This window comes from Plutella xylostella, chromosome 10 (assembly GCF_932276165.1).
Source record: "Plutella xylostella chromosome 10, ilPluXylo3.1, whole genome shotgun sequence".
In the NCBI taxonomy this organism is placed as follows: Eukaryota; Metazoa; Arthropoda; class Insecta; order Lepidoptera; family Plutellidae; genus Plutella; species Plutella xylostella.
In genome coordinates this window covers 4,837,206-4,855,666 of record NC_063990.1, presented here as the reverse complement: position 1 = coordinate 4,855,666, position 18,461 = coordinate 4,837,206, and the positions used below count along the sequence as shown (strand labels likewise).

The 18,461-nt window shown below is 41.6% G+C and overlaps 2 protein-coding genes across 2 annotated transcripts; one reads left to right on the top strand and one right to left on the bottom strand.

Moving 5' to 3' along the window:
• The first annotated feature begins 498 nt into the window (after positions 1 to 498).
• Positions 499 to 4,554, top strand: LOC105382422 (cytochrome P450 306a1). Its single transcript, XM_011552300.3, has 8 exons — positions 499 to 813; positions 1,082 to 1,403; positions 1,487 to 1,632; positions 2,096 to 2,295; positions 2,395 to 2,845; positions 2,935 to 3,081; positions 3,308 to 3,482; positions 4,349 to 4,554. The coding sequence occupies exons 2-8, from the start codon at positions 1,085 to 1,087 to the stop codon at positions 4,531 to 4,533; spliced, it is 1,623 nt and encodes a 540-aa protein (XP_011550602.3). The 5' UTR covers positions 499 to 813; positions 1,082 to 1,084; the 3' UTR covers positions 4,534 to 4,554.
• Positions 4,555 to 4,735: 181 nt separating this feature from the next.
• Positions 4,736 to 8,256, bottom strand: LOC105382421 (cytochrome P450 18a1). The gene is made up of 6 exons (XM_038117783.2): positions 7,527 to 8,256; positions 7,128 to 7,249; positions 6,710 to 6,934; positions 6,398 to 6,602; positions 6,042 to 6,306; positions 4,736 to 5,933 (listed from the first exon to the last, which is right to left on the bottom strand). The coding sequence occupies exons 1-6, from the start codon at positions 7,900 to 7,902 to the stop codon at positions 5,525 to 5,527; spliced, it is 1,602 nt and encodes a 533-aa protein (XP_037973711.2). The 5' UTR covers positions 7,903 to 8,256; the 3' UTR covers positions 4,736 to 5,524.
• Between the last annotated feature and the right edge of the window lie 10,205 nt (positions 8,257 to 18,461).

Here is an 18,461-nt window from a genome sequence, read left to right as displayed (position 1 = left end):
AAAAGACGATATTATTGCTAATCACGGCAACTCTTTTTCATCCGATAGATTTGTCTATTAATCTCAATTTGGCAGTATCGACAGTGGTCGGTCGGAATAGGTGCGCGGGCGCAGTGCGGCTAATCGCGGCGATTGTCGATAAGCCGCGGCCGCTGACCGGCCTTCACTCGCGACGCGCCGGCAGCGGGCCGGCCTCGCCCGTCCGTCTTGCACTCCGCTGCCCACTTTTATGGACACAAGGAAAAAACCACTCGGGACACCACTATAAAAATGTATCTCGTGAGTGTTCAGCGGGTCGCAGGTAGACAGGAGATGTGAATGTTGATAAGATCGGTTAAAAACGCATGGTATCTAGTGAGAATGGTAATCTATGAGATTCCAAGAATACCTGCTTTATCAAATAATATAATTATGATAATGTAATATCATACAATAAGCGATTAGTAGATAAATCAAATGAAAGTCAATTCAAAGCCGTATAGGTACGTCCGAGGATATGAATCACACACATCACACCTGAGTTGGCTTACATTTAAAATCCTGGTATTATCGTCCCAACTCCCAATCTAGTATAAGGTTCAGTGAAATATTCGTATTTTTATTCAATTTGGTATTTAAATCGTATATTATAAAACCAAATAGATTTTAATTCAGGAGCGCGGGATAAATTGTATCAATTTCGTCAGTAGAGATCCGCTCTCCTTCACGGTCGGTTGTCAGTGAAATGTGTAGCAAAGGCATTGTGATAATTAGAGGTTAATTAAAATAATCGTGACATCATCTTAACAACACGTAAAGCAAAGGCCGTATCAGGTAATCACTTTCAATGGATCTAAGCGCCGTCTCAGATAGATATCTATCTTATATATTTTTTACTAAGGCTGGAGATGCGTCATGCGACTCATGCGGAGTTTAACGAGCTTGTGTTGGCAGCACTGGCAGACACGTAACACTCGATAACAACGTTGTAGCGATGCCGACACAATGCAATAATGATACGAAACTACCATAACGCCATTTCAGCGAAATATTATACCTTTGTTTATTTTGTTTCTATAGTTTCATTTTATGTCTTTTCCAGAAAATGGATTTGTTTTTCGTGTGGCTGATGACCTTTGTCCTCGGATTTTGGATTTGTAAAAAGATAAAAGAATGGCAGAGTTTGCCGCCGGGTCCGTGGGGATTGCCGATTCTAGGATATTTGCCATTCCTGAATCCCAAACATCCGCATTTGACGTTGACTGAGTTATCTAAAAAGTATGGGTCAATATACGGTATATGGATGGGTAACATTTACACGGTGGTCCTCTCTGATCACAAGCTCATAAGAGAAGCATTTGCAAAGGAATCGTTCGCCGGTCGTGCACCTCTTTACTTGACCCACGGGATTATGCAAGGAAATGGTAAATATCTTGTACATTAATAATTCTTCTAGCAATCTAGTTACAGCTGGCGCTATCATTATGCCTACAAAATGTGTTTCTAGGCATCATATGCGCCGAAGGAAGTCTGTGGAAGGACCAGAGGAAGTTAATAACGACGTGGCTGAAGGGGTTCGGAATGAGCAAGCACAGCGCGTCCCGAGACAAGCTGGAGCGACGCATCGGCGATGGAGTGCAGAACCTCCTGCAGGTATACTATATAACCTCTTTATTACATAATTTATCACCTTTTTCGATTAGTGAAACCATTATTCCAAGTCAGCGGAACATTACCGGCCCAACAAATAATAAAAATGTTCAAAGGTGCCCGATGTAATTTAACAAGATCAAAGTTCTTATTAACAGGCACACACCGAGGTCCGCGTTTCTTGAAAGTGACCTTTGAATGTCATTACAAATGTAACCGAGCCTCACGCAGCAAAAACACGATCGGCCACTTATGTTTTTGTAGAGGCCCCAACTCGGGCGTAATGATCAGAATTAAATCAATAAAATTAAATCTGTATTACCTACTATTTGTGCTTTTAATTCACTAAAACTGACATATAAATTGCGTGTCGAACTGAAGTGGAATTAAAACTGGTTGCATCTCTTTTAAAATCAATGATTTTATTAACTCATCCAAAAGGTTATGCATTTTTATTTCTTTTTAGGATATAAAGAGAAACTGCGATAATAGCATTGATCTCAGCCAGATGATGAGTAATTCTCTGGGAAATGTGGTGAATGAAATAGTATTTGGGTACAAGTTTCCCCCCGACGACAAGACGTGGACCTGGCTGCGGCAGATACAGGAGGAGGGCTGCCACGAGATGGGCGTCGCCGGGGTCGTCAACTTCTTGCCTTTTATTCGGTAATTTCGCAATATACTATGCATGTATTTCAGTAATATCTACAATGTAATGTACAATGTACGATATAAGGTAAAATTACTCATATATTTATTATTCAGGTATTTCTCATCCGACATGAGAAAGACGATAGAAGTACTAAAACGAGGGCAAGCGCAGACTCATCGGTTCTACGCCAGCATGATAGCGAAGAGGCGGGAGCTGCTAGGCCTCAAGAAACCCGTCGGAGCCGAGTACCCGCCACACGACAACCTCTTCGACGAGCACCCAGAAGGCCACATCAAGTGCGTCAAGTACAGCAAACACGCTCAAACCACTGACGAGCACTTCTTCGACCCGTCGATTCTAATCCCCACTGAAGGGGACTGCATACTGGACAGTTATCTTCACGAGCAGAAGCGTAGGTTCGAGGAGGGTGATGATCTGGCGCGGTTTGTGAGCGACGAACAGATGCACTATCTGTTGGCGGACATGTTCGGCGCGGGGCTCGACACCACCGCGGTCACCCTTGCCTGGTTTCTGTTATACATGGCGCTCTACCCGGACGAACAGGTGAGAATGCGAACGACTTTAACTACCATTAACTACGGCTTCGTTTACGAGTGGGTATTTTTATTGCAAGATAAATTGCTTTATTACAGGAACTTGTGCGCGAGGAGATACTGTCGGTGTGTCCGAGCGAGGGCGCGGTGGACGGCGCCATGTTGCCTCGGCTGATGGCGGCCGTGTGCGAGGCGCAGCGGATCCGATCCATCGTTCCTGTTGGCATTCCTCATGGCTGCTTACAGGTTAGGATTTAGCTACTGTTTTCGTCTGGTGGGAACCACAACCTTGCTTTTCTGTCTGATATGCTCATAAATTAAATTCCAAAAAGGAATTTTAATTGCGGCGAATGAAATCACACGCTCATTTTAAACTAACGCTAATTTAAGTTCCTCTGTCCAAGTCAGCAAATACAGGCAGGCTTATTATACCTCTATAGCGTGCTATGGTGTAGCTTCTCGTATCTTCCAGGAAACATACGTTGGCAAGTACCGAGTGCCGGCAGGAGCCATGGTGGTGCCGCTGCAGTGGGCCGTTCATATGGACGAGCGGGTGTGGGAGGACCCTGAGGAATTCCGCCCCGCCAGGTTTCTTGATCAAGACGGCAGTCTGCTGAAGCCTCAGGAGTTTATACCCTTCCAGACAGGTATGGAAATGACTCTTGTGGGTTGTATAGGGTTTATGGCGGCAGGTAATAGTAAAAACACAGTAGGTAAAACTAAATTATCTCTGTCGTATACCATAATGATGTAAGGTATGTGTAGGGTTGTTCAGATAATTTGGTAGTAATGTACCTACTTACATGAGTCAAGCTTTATTCATAGTATTTGCCCGAGTATTTACCCTTATATGGCCAGAAATACTTGCACGATCTTTTTATCACATTCTTATGACGCCGAGTAAAGTTCAACTGCAAACCAATTAGTGTCACTCGTATCGCTGTAGGTGTGTAAATATTGATTCTACGATATCATTTCGGTACTTAATTGGTCATTTTAACTTATCACGTGAATGTGGTCATTAAATGCTTGTTTTAATTAAATATCAATTCGTGAACCTGATGTCATATTGGTTTGTGAGTTCATTGAACCCAGTAATGGTATAAAAAACTATAAGTTTTTTGTGGTTCAGCTGATAGGTAATATAATTACTAAATGCATCTAACATTGTTTGTGACTCAATATAGTATATACCTAATTATAGTTTGAGAGGTACATAGTTGAACCTAAATTATAATGCTTACTATCTGCTTTATGAGATGGTGGTAAACAGTGTAGGACCTACAATCTAGGCTACCACCATAATCTAAAAGCAAGGCTGTTTATTCAAAGTAATGAAAGTAACTGTATGAATTTGACAGATTGTAGGGACAGTCAAATTATAGAGCTAACTAAAAACCTCTCACCTTTTATAAACGCTGAAGTTTGTATGTAGAGATGTTAGTTACTCTGTCACGCGATAACCCTATTTGTTTAATATTGGTCTACATACTCATAGCGCATTCCATTGCAGGCAAGCGCATGTGCCCCGGGGACGAGCTATCGCGCATGCTGGCATGCGGGCTGGTGGCTCGATTGCTGAGACAGTGGCGCCTGCGCCTCGCCTCCCCGCCCCCCTCCCCGCAGGAGATGCGGGGGGTGGTCGGGGTCACCCTCGCCCCGCCGAAAGTGCTGTATCGGTGTGAGCCTGTGGCTTAACCAGAGATATGTATGTTTAACTCATGGCTAGGTTCCATAATGATAAAAAAAAGATCCCGACGAATTGAGAACCTCCTCCTTTTTTTGAAGTCGGTTAAAAAGGAACTCTGTTACTGAAATTTCAAATATAACTTCGTGTTCTGTTCTTCACTGTACTGTTTAGAGATAATGATAGGTTAGGGAGGTCAATAAAATTTGTGTGTATAATGAAATCATTTTTGTATTTTATTTTCAACACTTAATATGTGCTCAGATTTAAAAACAAGGCAATATTTACAAAGCTAAATACTTATGGTGTCACTACGACCGGTGAGCTGGAAGCGGCCGAGTTATGGCCGCTCGAAACAACTTGGTTGCAGATGCAATTAACATTTAATTAACTTATGCGATTACATAGTAATCTTAAGAAATCATCTCATTAATTTATATAAAAAAAATGTTTCAACGATACTTTAAAAATAAAATGCGACAATCGCTCTTAGACTAGTTGCTGGTTACTACGCTTAATGGAATGGTTATTCGTAAAGTGATTGTTACATCTCCACACTCGGAGCTTCTACACGACAACGCACGGATGAGATCACACTCGTAGCACTCTGAACACTGACTTTATGTATGTGATCTTAATAAATAATGACCTAGATTATACATTATTTTGGTATACTAGTATTCAATTACCACTACACTTATCATAAATATATAGTATCCTATAACTTTAAAGGGTCTAATTTGCGAGAATTACACAATGAAAATTTGTTTTCGCAAATCAAGTACATGAAAATTTTAAATCTCAACGTTGGGAATTTTCATCTAGTTACTACATAATAAATGATTAGGTCTATTACTAAATTGAACACTTTATGCACAGCCTCGACCGTCGCTCTAGCGGCGTCGTCACTAAAAAATAACTTAAATAAATTGTCGTCGATACGCTCTAAAACGAGTGATCATAGAATACTGGTGGGTGAATGAATGGGTTGCGCTCGCGCAGCTAGTGGCAGCCGACGTTGCGCAGGTGGGGGTGGTCCGGGGCGGGCACGGGCACGGCGCGCGACAGGAACCGCACGCGGAAGGCCTCGGGCGCGATGGTGGCGCCCACCGTGCCCTCCAGCGACGGTGCCGCCGCGCCCTCCTCCATGCTCACGTCGAACTGGTGCATTACGCACGCGAAGAACATGAACATCTCCATGCGAGCCAGCACATCCCCGAGGCACATGCGCCGCCCCACGCCGAACGGCATGAAGAACTCCGGCCGCCGGATCTTGCCCGTCTCGTCGATGAACCGCGCCGGGTTGAACCGCGCCGGCTCGTCCCACAGCGCCGGGTCCATGTGCACGCAGTTGATGAGCGGCACCACCTGCGACCCCGCCGGGATCTTGTAGCCGTTCAGGTTTACGTCCCTAGGGAAGGAAGCTCTAATAAATACTTTGAACACGCAGAAGATGCCTAGCACGGATAATACTGCTTTGGAAATGTAATGATTCTCGGAAACTAATGAAGACACTTACTTAGTGGGCGAGTGAGTGGTGGCGAGCGGTACGATGCTGGACATGCGCAGGGTCTCGAGGATGGTGGTCTCGGTGTAGGGCAGGTTGGGCATGTCTTCGATGGTGGGCAGGCGCTCGCGACCCACCACGCTGTCCAGCTCCTCCTGCACGCGCCTCTTCACGTCCGGGTTCCGTAGCATGAACACGATCATCCACAGCAGGGACGACTTGATCGTTTCCATACCGGCCGAGAATAAGTCCCCCAGAATTTGCTTAATCTGGAGTTCTGTGAAACAAAATGCTGATCTTAAAACCCGTTCTACCTACAAAAAGATAAACAGCAATCTAGTAGACCAGTTTGAACTTCCGATGCTTACCGTGATCTCTGCCTTCGAAGAGTTCTCCGGCTCTGCCTTCAGTTTTGGCCTTTTCGATTTCAATGAGATAGACATCGATAAGATCCCTCGCGTTTTCAACATCCAGTGTGGCGCGGTGCTCGTCGATCAGCTGCTGGTAGAACTCGAACATCTCCTCGCGGTTCTTCAGCACTTTCACTTGCACTTGGGCTTTACCGGGGAGGTACTGTTGACAAATGCGGAGCTATTAGCGCCTACTCCTTATCCACTCAAAACACTTCAATGATAACGAAATTACAAGGATAGAAAGATATTCAAAGGTTCAGAAATTACGTTGTAAAGAGGAACATATTCGCCGTAGTGGATCTGTCCGAACAGCCGCATGCCTTCCTCAATGAGTTGGTTCATGCGTTCGAAGCGCGCGTCGCCTTGGCTGAACCGGACTGACATGGTGATGCCACAGATGACGTTGGAGACTCCCAGAGCCAGCAGAGGGTTGGCGTCGATGGCCGCGCCCTCAGCCGCGTGCAGATTGGCAATCAACTCGTGGACCTCGCTCTGGTTAAACAGATTGACATTGTTAGCGGAAGCCGGCTGATAAGATAAGCGCTCGTGATTTTTGTTCGAGTGCGATAATTATATACAGATACGGATTTTTAACGCGTAAATCGATTTTTATGAACATTTTCTCAAATATGTTTATGGAATGTTTTAGTGGGCACTTAAAGTGAATTATTATCTAGAAACTTACTTTAATTCTTCCTTCCATGATTTTCTTGCCGTTGCCCATGTAGGTCATGCCGAATTCGCGCAGTTTCTCGTGCAGGAACCGGCGCTGGCTCTTCCAGAGGCGGCCCTCGCTGTTGATGATTCCTGCGGGAGGGAGGCGGTCAGTGTGTGGGAGGTGCGTCGCTCCGCCCCCTGCGCACGCGCCGCCTTTAGACCATGCGCGAGGTGCAAGCATTGTTTTTGCTACTAATGTTTCACTGAGCATATTCTTTGATATTGCTCGATAAGAATTTAATGAGTAGGTACTTTTTATTTTTTGTTGTACTATCGATAGTTACTATTTGTTACACACAAATGGTAGGGTAATAAGGGGCCGTTTCTAGTAAAAACATTCCACTTGTGCTAAGTAAAGTCGACTTACCGAGTCCATCAAGCGTGTGCATGAGCGGCGTGCTGGGGCGGCCGGTGAACTCCTCGCGGCGGAAGGCCTCGCGGATGAGGCGGTAGTCGCTCAGCACCACGGTCAGCTGGTTGCCGAGCCGCGCCGAGAACAGCGTCCCGTAGCTGCGCGCCAGCTCCAGGAACGTCTTGTGGCGCACGCCCACGAAGGGCAGGTAGCCCACCACGGGCGGCCCCCACGGGCCCGGCGGCAGCTTGCGCACCTCGCGCAGCAGCGCCAGCAGCCGCAGCACCAGCAGCGCCGCCGCCGCCGCCACGCACAGCCACCACGACGTCCGCGTCACGCAGATGTGAGCCACTTGCGACAACCCCCACACTAGCTTCGAGTTCGAAAACATTGTCTCTTTTGTTTTTGTGTAATGTCCGTAAATAATCACAAGTAACTCTGATTGATAAAAGTTCGTATCAAAACATAGCAGTCCGCGATCCGATAATCGCGAGTTTGGCGGAGCGCGTCAGTAGCGTTGTGAATGTATATCGCGCGCGACCGCCGTGTGCGCACTGGCCGGGCGCTGGAGTGGCCTTGCGAATAAATAGTGGTCGGGGTGTGCGCGCGCCGGGCTCGTCCCACCGGCCGCCCCTCTCTCCGCAGGCTGCGGCGGCGCCCGCCCTGCCCCGCGTAGCCCCCGCGTAGCCCTGCGTAGCGCCTCGTAGCCGTAGCGCGTAGGCCCATTTTCGTAGCACACCTTTACTGAACATTTTACTTGTAATCTGATAATATTGTTTTTAACACTAAATACATCTGTTTTGTATTATTTTAAATTATAGTATGTCCATTTATAACATAAGTATATAATATTTAAATATTCCAATAAGTACTTAAGATATATTTGTATATAACCTATGATCGGTCTGTCTGTTTACATCATTATTATAAGTCTTCATGATATTGTCACATGATCGCAAACAAATTCTTCTAAATCAACTGCTGCTGTTTAGTGAAACCGCAGAGCTTTTGTTCAACCAGTCTCTCCAATCGATTTCGAGTGTAACCAAAAAAGTTCGTTTAGACTTTTAGAGCGACCAAGGTCTATATGCAAACGATAAGATTCAGGGATTGCGTAAGAGCTGCGCCGGCGCAAGGTGACGGCGGGTCGTCGACTCGCAGCCTCGGCGCGACCTCCGCACTCCAATCAATCTAATATCAAACTATGTAACACTTACATACTTACCCACTGGCTACATTATATACTATTGTGTATTGTGCTCGCTTATCAGCTGTAAGCCAGCTGTAGCGATGTTACAATAGGTGAGGTATTCGCAGCATGTGCTGATAACGTATCGTAAATTATGCAATTACAATGTAAAGCGTATTACGACCATTTTTCATTTTGTATCGTGTACTGAAAGATATAAATTCATTTAAATTGCAGTAATAGACATTTTAAGAGGCAGTTAGGTCGGTGTTGTATCTACATAATATTATGTGCAATGCGATTGTGCAGATGGTGGAGATTCATTTTTACTTTTCATCGTTCATTTGTTTCATGTTGTCCTATCATAGTGCAATAGAACCTAGAGAAACCTATAGCCTGAGATTTATAAACATGAAAAGACAAAATGGATGCGTAATTCTAATTACGTTTTCGTGTTATCGAATATATCAATATTATCATAATATATTTACTTATGTAGGTACACAAACACTAACGACTGTTTAAGTTTGATAATGCAATTTAGTTGAATCAATTAGCTCTATCAAAACTACCACTGTAGGTACATAATACATTATATAGTGGCTATAGTGACCAGGGGATACTCAGAGAGTTTACTCTAAGTAAAACATATTTTTGCATAGACATTTGATAAAAATATTTAATATAAAATTAGGTTATTGAAGGAAGATCTCATAGTCACTGTCATATAAAAATACGTATTAACTTTGAATTTATAGTACCTACTAAAACTATGCTAGCTCTATAAGTGCATAAGTCTCGCTAGATTGTGTTTTACTGTTATTGGATGCTTGTATTGTGATGTTTTCTTTTTTATAAATGTAAAGTGTGTGTCTGTTGAAAACCCTATTAATTAATAATAAAAAAGTGCACTTACAGTTCCACAACAATGTTTATTTTTGTGCATTACTGTGAACTATCTGTGGCTGTTCGATGCATTGATGTCATTAAACTATTACGAAACATTTAAACTTGCGTATACACAGTTCTTACCCAGCGATATGTATACATTGTACATATACATAATATACAAGTAAATACGGTCTTCTAAATCGGCACAGCTCGTGATAAAGGACGGTCGTTGATCCGTGCTCCATACAACATTCAATGAAATAGCTTTCGGTTTATTGCAGGCACGTAATATTTATGTGCGCGTGCACCTCGTTGTCTTATATAAATAGCAGATAATGTGGAACGCTTACGTGCTAAGTTACTATATTACTATTTAAGGCGGCCCCTTAATAAAAATCCCTTTAAGTTGAAAACACGATAACGAAAACATTTTTTTATATATACTTACGCTGTCTTATACAGGTTTACATAATGTATGTATATAGTATATGAGCATGAGAAGTAAATTTTGACGAATAAATGATAGTGTTATTAAATGAAGGGTTACAATTTGAAATACGTACGGCGCATATTAGTTGTGTATGTTGTACATTAAACGAACCATCAAGGGCGAGGTAATTAAAGCGTCCCGCAGCTAGATAAATCAGACAAGCCTTGACCGTGAGTCATTACTAATAAAAGGGAATAGAACAATATCAACATTCAGCCTTTACCTTGTATAGGCGACAATGTAGAGGCCGCCCCACGTGCCTCCCGAGCCTCGTTCACATTGATCCAATAACTCGATCAAACTATGCTCGCTACAGCATCACAACTACAACCATACTTACTTATTATAATAATACCGCGTTCCCATGATCTTCTCGAGTACTGTGGAAGTTGTGTCGCTAGATCGATGTGAACGATGCTTTAGGAATAACCTCAGCCCTTTGATGTTTTCAATGGCAAGCATTGACTAGTGAAGGTGAGAAATCTGAATAGCCATCAGTGTTCCGTTAGTTCCGGTTATATAATCTGATGCGTCAGTTACAAATAATGGCTATAAATGTTAGGTAGGTAAGGTATAATAGGTACATAATATCATATCATTAGATAATTCGTATAAGTATTAATCATCAAATAAACCTAGTAGAAGGTAGTATAGTGTAGTTACGTGAAGTGTACAAAAGTAGTTGATAAAAGCGAACTTCGCATCGCTTTAAATTGCGGAATAAAAAAATTCTCAGCATTTTTTGATTTTTATGTAGAAATAAAACACTTATACTTCCACCCCATGTATTAATTATTACCAAACGAGACCAGCGGTTAAGTAAATAATTATATTTTTTTAAAGAATTCACCTTATAAGTGCCTAGTTGATTATACTTTTTTCTTGTAAGGTACTGTTACATCCCTACACTGTATGTAGAAATGCTGACATCGCTGATCAGCATCCCCGGGCCTGGAAGCCATATTGAGAAGGACCAGTCAGTCGGTAGTAATCATCAGCTCGGGTCGGTCGATTCCATTGCCAATTTCTATTTCCAATTTCCATTTCCAATTTCCAATTTGTGTGATTAATTACCGATTCAATAAATATTCTATTTTTAGATTCATAAAATCTTTTTTTTTAAAAAGCAAATTCGAGGATCCCGTATAATATTTGGTGGCAGCGGTGGGATCCGAAAATCCCTGGTTCACCCGAAAACGCTTTCGAGGACTAAGACGTTTTGTGATTCTCTGTGAAGTGTTAAGTGAAGGAAATTATATTTCCAAGGTACTGTACCTATTATACATACTTACATATTATCTACAAGTGCTATTGTTCCTGACCGGGCACAGAGGACTGTGCCTAGCTATCCCTGTTCCTGTTTACCGCTAAATAAGCGGACATGCAGCCTTCAATATTCGTCGCGGTGGCGCTACTGTGAGTGACTTTACTGTGCAAAAAACTATTTCCAGAAACTGAACTCAGAGTTAGGACACTATTTTATTTAAAGTAAGGGATAATTTTAAAATCTGTGCTAGACAAGTATAGAGACGACTTCTTATACTTATTATAATTTGAATTTTCTTTCTACTTTCTGTGTCTCTCTCTAAATTTCACCATGAGTAAAGGGGGAGAGGAAGTTCCCAGCGGGAGTAAAGGTGCACAGGTTCGTGAGGAAAAATTATCGGAAACGGACATGAATGTAGAACTGAATGTCCTATTAAAATTCATTAAGCCCTTCGACGGTAGTAGGGAGAAATTAAACTCATTTATCTTAAACTGCCAAAATGCACATAACTTGGCAACAAAGGCTCAAAAACCTATTCTGTTTAGATACATATTAAGTCAACTAGAAGGAAAAGCTGAGTCCATCTGCTCCATTAAGGAATTTGCTTCATTTGACCAATTCACGGAATTTCTAAAACAGCAGTTTGGCGAGAGGAAACATTATGCCCATCTTCTGTCAGAACTACAAGAATGTAAACAGACTCCATCAGAGTCAGTCAACCAATACGCACTAAAAATCGAGACATGTCTGGCCAAGCTGCTGACCGAAATCAACATTTCCATACCCACTAAACGTAAGACAGAGCTAACAGGCCGTGTTGCTGCCATGGAGGATTTAGCTCTGCACACATTTGTGATAGGTCTACACCCACGACTATCGCAAATTGTGAGATGTCGTGACCCAGACTCACTCAACTCAGCTGTTAATTTCGCAGTCGCAGAAGAAAAAATACTACTAAGCCTAAACAAATCGCAGTCACGACCTCAATTCAACAACACTGTTGATAAACCTAGGTTCACTCCTCGTCGTGATTTTCAGCAGAGATCTTACCAACCTAATTTCCCACAGAACCGTCCTGACTTTTCTAGGGATGTACCTACATGTCGTTACTGCAAGAACCCGGGGCACACTATTGAAAACTGTCGCAAACGACAGTACAATAATAGGAACCAATTCCATGGGTCGTCCTCCCAGGGTCGCCAAAATAACCAATCAGCTTCCCCCTCTGCAGGTCCATCACGTAGGGTTTTTACTATTTCAGATGACCAAGGGGTAGACGAGGTAGACAACCATGATTTAAACGAGTAAAATTTCCCGAAAGGTATCGCTCGGGAAATCGGCCTTTCAATATCAAAGCCGATACCACAAGTCCCACTGTATCCTCTGAATCCACTGTTTCATTACAAAACCACGCTAACAAACAGGGTAACCAGCCCCAAACTCATAGCGTCAACCGTAACGAATTACGGAAACCTCTGAATCGATGTACTGCATCTACTAAATCCACTGTATCCTCTGAATCCACTGTTTCATTACAAAATCACGCTAACAAACAGGGTAACCAGCCCCAAACTCATAGCGTCAACCGTAACGAATTACGGAAACCTCCGAATCGATGTACTGCATCTACTAAATCCACTGTATCCTCTGAATCCACTGTTTCATTACAAAATCACGCTAACAAACAGGGTAACCAGCCCCAAACTCATAGCGTAAGCCGTAACGAATTACGGCAACCCTTGAATCAACGCACTGTACCTACCAAATCCACAGTATCCTCTGATTCTAATAAAGTCCAATGTTCACCAACCAATACTCCGAATTCTGAAAGATTCAAAATCTATGAAATAAATCATAATGCCGAAAAAAAATTATCACCTTACGTAATGATCGAAACTTCGGTAGCTGACCGACCCCTTTCATTTTTGGTAGACACCGGCGCCGCAATATGCCTTCTTAAATTAAAATCCATGTCTAAAATACCAGATCTGAGTGGAAAAATCGTTGCTCTTAAAGGAATTGACTCGAGTGACACATCAACACGAACACTAGGTTCTTTCAAAATGCAAATAGCACGTTTGACCAATAAAGATTCCACACACGAGTTCCATGTCGTTGAGGACATAAATCTAGATCATGACGGCATTATTGGCAATGATCTTTTGCAAAAACTAGGATGTCAAATCGACTATCTTCATGGATTATTACGCATAGATAATGACACAATCCATCTCCATTTTAATGAACCGATTTATACCATTCCTCCTCGCTCGGAAGCAGTCATTGAATGCACTGTCAGTAACCCCAATGTAAAAGAGGGTGCTATTCTAGATCAACACATCTCTGAATCATTATTAATTGCAAATTGTATCGTGAAGGTAAAAGAAAATAAACGAGTCAATATAACAGTAGTCAATACCGCGGAAACACCTACTGTAATAAATCCTAATTTGAATCTAACCATAGAACCCCTAGACGATGATCATTGTATGACTCAGTATGAAACACTTCCAATTCAAAGTGCCACTTCAAGAACACAGAAAGTTCTCAAACAACTCCGTATTTCTCACCTCAATCATGAAGAAAAGGAAGCTTTACATAACATATGCTCTAACTATTCTGACATTTTCCATTTACCTGATGAACCACTCTCACATACTACAGCTTGTGAACACAGGATTAGGACAAACACTGACATTCCTATACAGACAAAATCATACAGATTCCCTGAGTGCCATAAAAAGGAAGTTGAAACCCAGATGAACAAAATGCTAGAACAAAATATAATAACTCCATCAAATTCACCCTGGTCGTCACCCATCTGGGTTGTGCCAAAGAAGTTAGACGCTTCAGGACAACGGAAATGGCGAATCGTGATAGACTATAGGAAACTTAACGACATCACGATTGGCGAAACTTATCCCATTCCTCAAATTACAGAAATACTAGATCAGTTAGGCAAGAGTCAATACTTCACAACTCTGGATTTAGCTTCCGGTTTCCATCAGATCCTTGTTTCTCCTGAAGATTCCTCGAAAACAGCCTTTTCAGTACCGCAGGGACATTTCCAATTCACCAGAATGCCCTTCGGGCTCAAGAATGCCCCATCAACTTTCCAAAAATTGATGAATACATGTCTATCTGGCCTCCAAGGCTCTCGCTGCTTCGTTTATCTTGATGACATTGTGGTTTATTCACCAGATCTCCCATCTCATATCCAAAACCTGAAAGCCGTCTTTGAAAGACTCCGAAACTACAATTTGAAACTCCAACCTGATAAGTGTGAGTTTCTCTGCAAAGAAGTTGCTTACCTAGGTCACCTAATAAACAGCGATGGTGTGAAGCCCAATCCTGAAAAATTAAAGGCTGTGGCCGAATTTCCCACTCCGAAATGCGCGAAAGACATAAAAGCCTTTCTAGGTCTCGTCTCATACTATAGACGATTCATTCCAGACTTTTCCAAACTAGCAAAACCGTTGACACTACTCCTGAAAAAAGATACTCCATTTAACTGGAAAAATGAACAGCAACTTTCTTTTGAAAACCTGAAAAACAAACTCATTGAATCCCCAGTCCTAGCTTACCCTGATTTTTCAAAGCCGTTTGTACTTACCTGTGACGCATCTAACTTCGCTGTATCAGCCATCTTGTCTCAAGGTCCTATCGGAAAAGACCGTCCAATCGCTTACGCCTCACGTACCCTAAACAAAGCGGAATGTAACTACAGTGTAACCGAAAAAGAATGTCTGGCCATTGTCTTCGGCACTAAAGCCTTCCGTCCTTATCTCTATGGTCACCGCTTTACCATTGTTACCGACCACAAGCCACTTCAATGGCTATTTAACTGCAAAGACCCAGGATCACGACTAGTCCGATGGCGCCTCAAACTCGAAGAGTTTGATTACGATATTGTGCATAAAAAGGGCAAGATTAACACAAACGCTGACGCACTATCTAGATTCCCAGTAAACCCAATCGAAGGAGAACCTCTACAAAATCCAGATCCAATCTTTCCCGACCTCGATCATGATCTCGATAATCCATTAGATGACCCTCTACTAGAATTACCACCTCATATTCCATTTTCTTTTGATAACCAAGACCTACTTAACCCAATACCTGATCCCATCCCGGAAGTAATACCAACTCCTTTACCAGATCCCGATCACCTTCCATCACCTTCAAATGACCTAACAGAACTAGGTCCATTAGATCTAAGCCCTCGCAGCGAAGATCTTAACCCAAATTTCGAAAACGTTGAAATCCCTTCACCATCACCAACAAGTCCAAATACACAGGGTAACACTAATGATAATGATAATTATTCAAAATTCCTAAAATCAATGGCAAACAAGGAAAAATCGTTCAATACTGTTATACAAGAACACAATGAAAACCTTTTAAAATGCCCCTATAACGTCATCCTAATTCCAACATCAATAGATTTAGATGAGTCAAACCCCTACATTTCCGACATATTACTCAATTCAGAAAATAAAGAACAAATCCTCAACTCAGAAAAAGAACTATTCTCGTTCTTAAAAACCAGATACGAGAACAAAATAGTATACCTTCTATTCACCAAGGTCCATCACTTTGATGAGTCACTATATCCCAACATATACGAAACCATAAAAAGAGTCAAAACCGACCTCACACAGACTATAGAACCAACAGACATAGCAATATCCGACTTCAAGAATCCCTTTGACAAACACTCCCATACTAAAATATATAACATTCTTACATACATCTTTCACGAATCTGGAATAAATGTACATATCTATCTAAACAAAATTATATTTCCCTCATTGAGTGAACGGCCAAAAATCCTCCGAGAAAACCATGACATTCCCATTGCGGGACATTTAGGCTCAACTCGAATGTATCACCGTATCCAAGATCAGTATTACTGGAAAGGAATGAGGAGCGACATAGAAGACTATGTCAAAAAGTGTAAGTCGTGTCAAGAAAACAAAGCTTTACGGAGAACCAATAGAGCCCCTATGGAAATTACCACAACATCCACTGCTCCTTTTCAACGCGTAGCCCTTGACATAGTTGGTCCCCTACCTGAGTCCGGCCCTGCAAAATTAAAATATATCCTTACTCTGCAAGATGATTTAAGCAAATATTCTGTGGCCTACCCTATTCGCAGCACAACAGCTGAAGAGACCAGTGATTGTCTAATTCACTTTATTTCGCTTTTTGGAATTCCAAAATCCATTCTTACAGACCAAGGGACTAATTTTACGTCTGAATTGTTCAAAACGACCTGTAAATTCTTTAAAATAAAACAGTTATGGTCGTCTCCTTACCACCCGCAAACTCAAGGTGCTCTAGAGCGCAGTCATTCGACATTGAAAGAGTATCTGAAATCATTCATAAACGATAATCAAGATAATTGGCCTACTTATGTCTATACTGCCATGCTCACATATAACACAACAACACACTCAACAACCAAATTCACCCCTTACGAATTAGTATTCGGGCATAAAGCATTCATTCCAAGTTCCGTTTACGAGAGTGCCACTGGCACTACATATTCAGACTATATCAGAATGCTTCAACATAAACTCAAATACGCCCGCGAAAAAGCCTATGATAATATCCTAAAGTCTAAAGAATCGTCAAAATCCTATTACGACTCACGTACTCGCACTCCACCTCAGTACAAAGCTGGTGATTATGTTTATCTAAAAAATCACTTGAGAATGAGAAAGGCAATGTCGCCCATTTGGAAAGGACCATATAAAATAATTAAAGTTCATGGTAATCACACAGCCACGCTCCTTATAAACCGACGACATGTGACTCACCATTTTGACCAATTTAAACCGACGGACATAACGCCGTAGCGATTAGTTAGTGTAGGTAATATATATAAGTAAAATAAGATAAATAAGTGTAGTTCATAATTCTAATTAAGATAATAATAATTTAAGTAATATAATATTCTAATTCTATTCTATTTCAGCGGCGCAATTAAAGCGCATCCGGACTTTGTCCAGCCTCTCTCTTCAAGCCCCGGTATATACTTCGACAGAATAGGAAAACTTAATGTAATCAACGGTCAATTAGATATAGTTAGTTATGTAGATATATTACATATAAACCCACATCTTAATAATCTTAATCAGATTTTACTTACGACGAAACTCTTGTGTAAACAAGCCAATAACAATCAATGTGACAGTATTCTATCTCCTTTAACAGTCAGATATAATGATATCAAACGAGAATACAATTCTATTTCTCACTTAATCTCAAATCGCCAAAAACGCTCAGCGTGGTTCGGTGCAGTAGGCACAGCATTCAAGCATATTTTCGGCACCCTTGACGAGGACGACGCATTGAAATATAGTTCCGCCATAGACACTATTCAAAAGGATAATAAAAAACTCGCAGAGTTAATGAAACAAAATATTTTAGTTACTACTTCCACGTTAGAATCCTTTAAGAAAAGTATAAATCAATTAGATAACAATCAAAACCAGATTAGTATTGCCTTAAATCAACTTCTAAATCATACTAATAATATTACTAAAATATCGAATATTCTAATCTTAGAAAATAAAGTCAACTCCATACTTACTAATCTCGAGAGCTCACTTCTTACATTGTCATTCCAACTAGAAGATCTAGCCAACGCTATCACGTTGTGTAGTCAAAACATTCTGCATCCGTTTATACTAAGTCCGGGCGAGCTGTACCGAGAACTCGTCAACAACGGTAGGCATCTACCTGCTGACACTCGAATTCCTCTCTCTCTTCGCTTAGAAAACATTCATGTTATTATGAGCTTATCTAAAGTTGTGTGTTACTATTATAATGATAAACTTGTGTTTGTACTGCAAATACCTTTAGTTATGAATGAAGAATTTAACTTGTATCATAATTTAGCCTTACCAATTCCACACAATGCACTCAAACCGAACTTGTTTAGTTTAATATTACCTTCATATTCATATACTGCTATTTCTAAGGATAAGTTAAGCTTTTGTAATTTAGATAGTTTAGATAAGTGTAGATCGGTAAACTCTGAGTTCTTTCTGTGCCAAATTCCCACGGTCCTGTCCACGAATGGACACCCTACATGTGAAAGTGAAC

What these genes read in the sequence shown, in the direction of transcription:
- LOC105382422 (XM_011552300.3), top strand. Translation starts at nt 1,085, where the DNA reads ATGGATTTGTTTTTCGTGTGGCTGATGACCTTTGTCCTCGGATTTTGG. An exon ending in CGGGATTATGCAAGGAAATG is followed by an intron (nt 1,404 to 1,486) that starts GTAAATATCTTG and finishes ATGTGTTTCTAG; the next exon opens with GCATCATATGCGCCGAAGGA. An exon ending in TTCCTCATGGCTGCTTACAG is followed by an intron (nt 3,082 to 3,307) that starts GTTAGGATTTAG and finishes CGTATCTTCCAG; the next exon opens with GAAACATACGTTGGCAAGTA.
- LOC105382421 (XM_038117783.2), bottom strand. Translation starts at nt 7,902, where the DNA reads ATGTTTTCGAACTCGAAGCTAGTGTGGGGGTTGTCGCAAGTGGCTCAC. An exon ending in AATATGTTCCTCTTTACAAC is followed by an intron (nt 6,603 to 6,709) that starts GTAATTTCTGAA and finishes ATTTGTCAACAG; the next exon opens with TACCTCCCCGGTAAAGCCCA. An exon ending in CTTCGAAGGCAGAGATCACG is followed by an intron (nt 6,307 to 6,397) that starts GTAAGCATCGGA and finishes TTTGTTTCACAG; the next exon opens with AACTCCAGATTAAGCAAATT.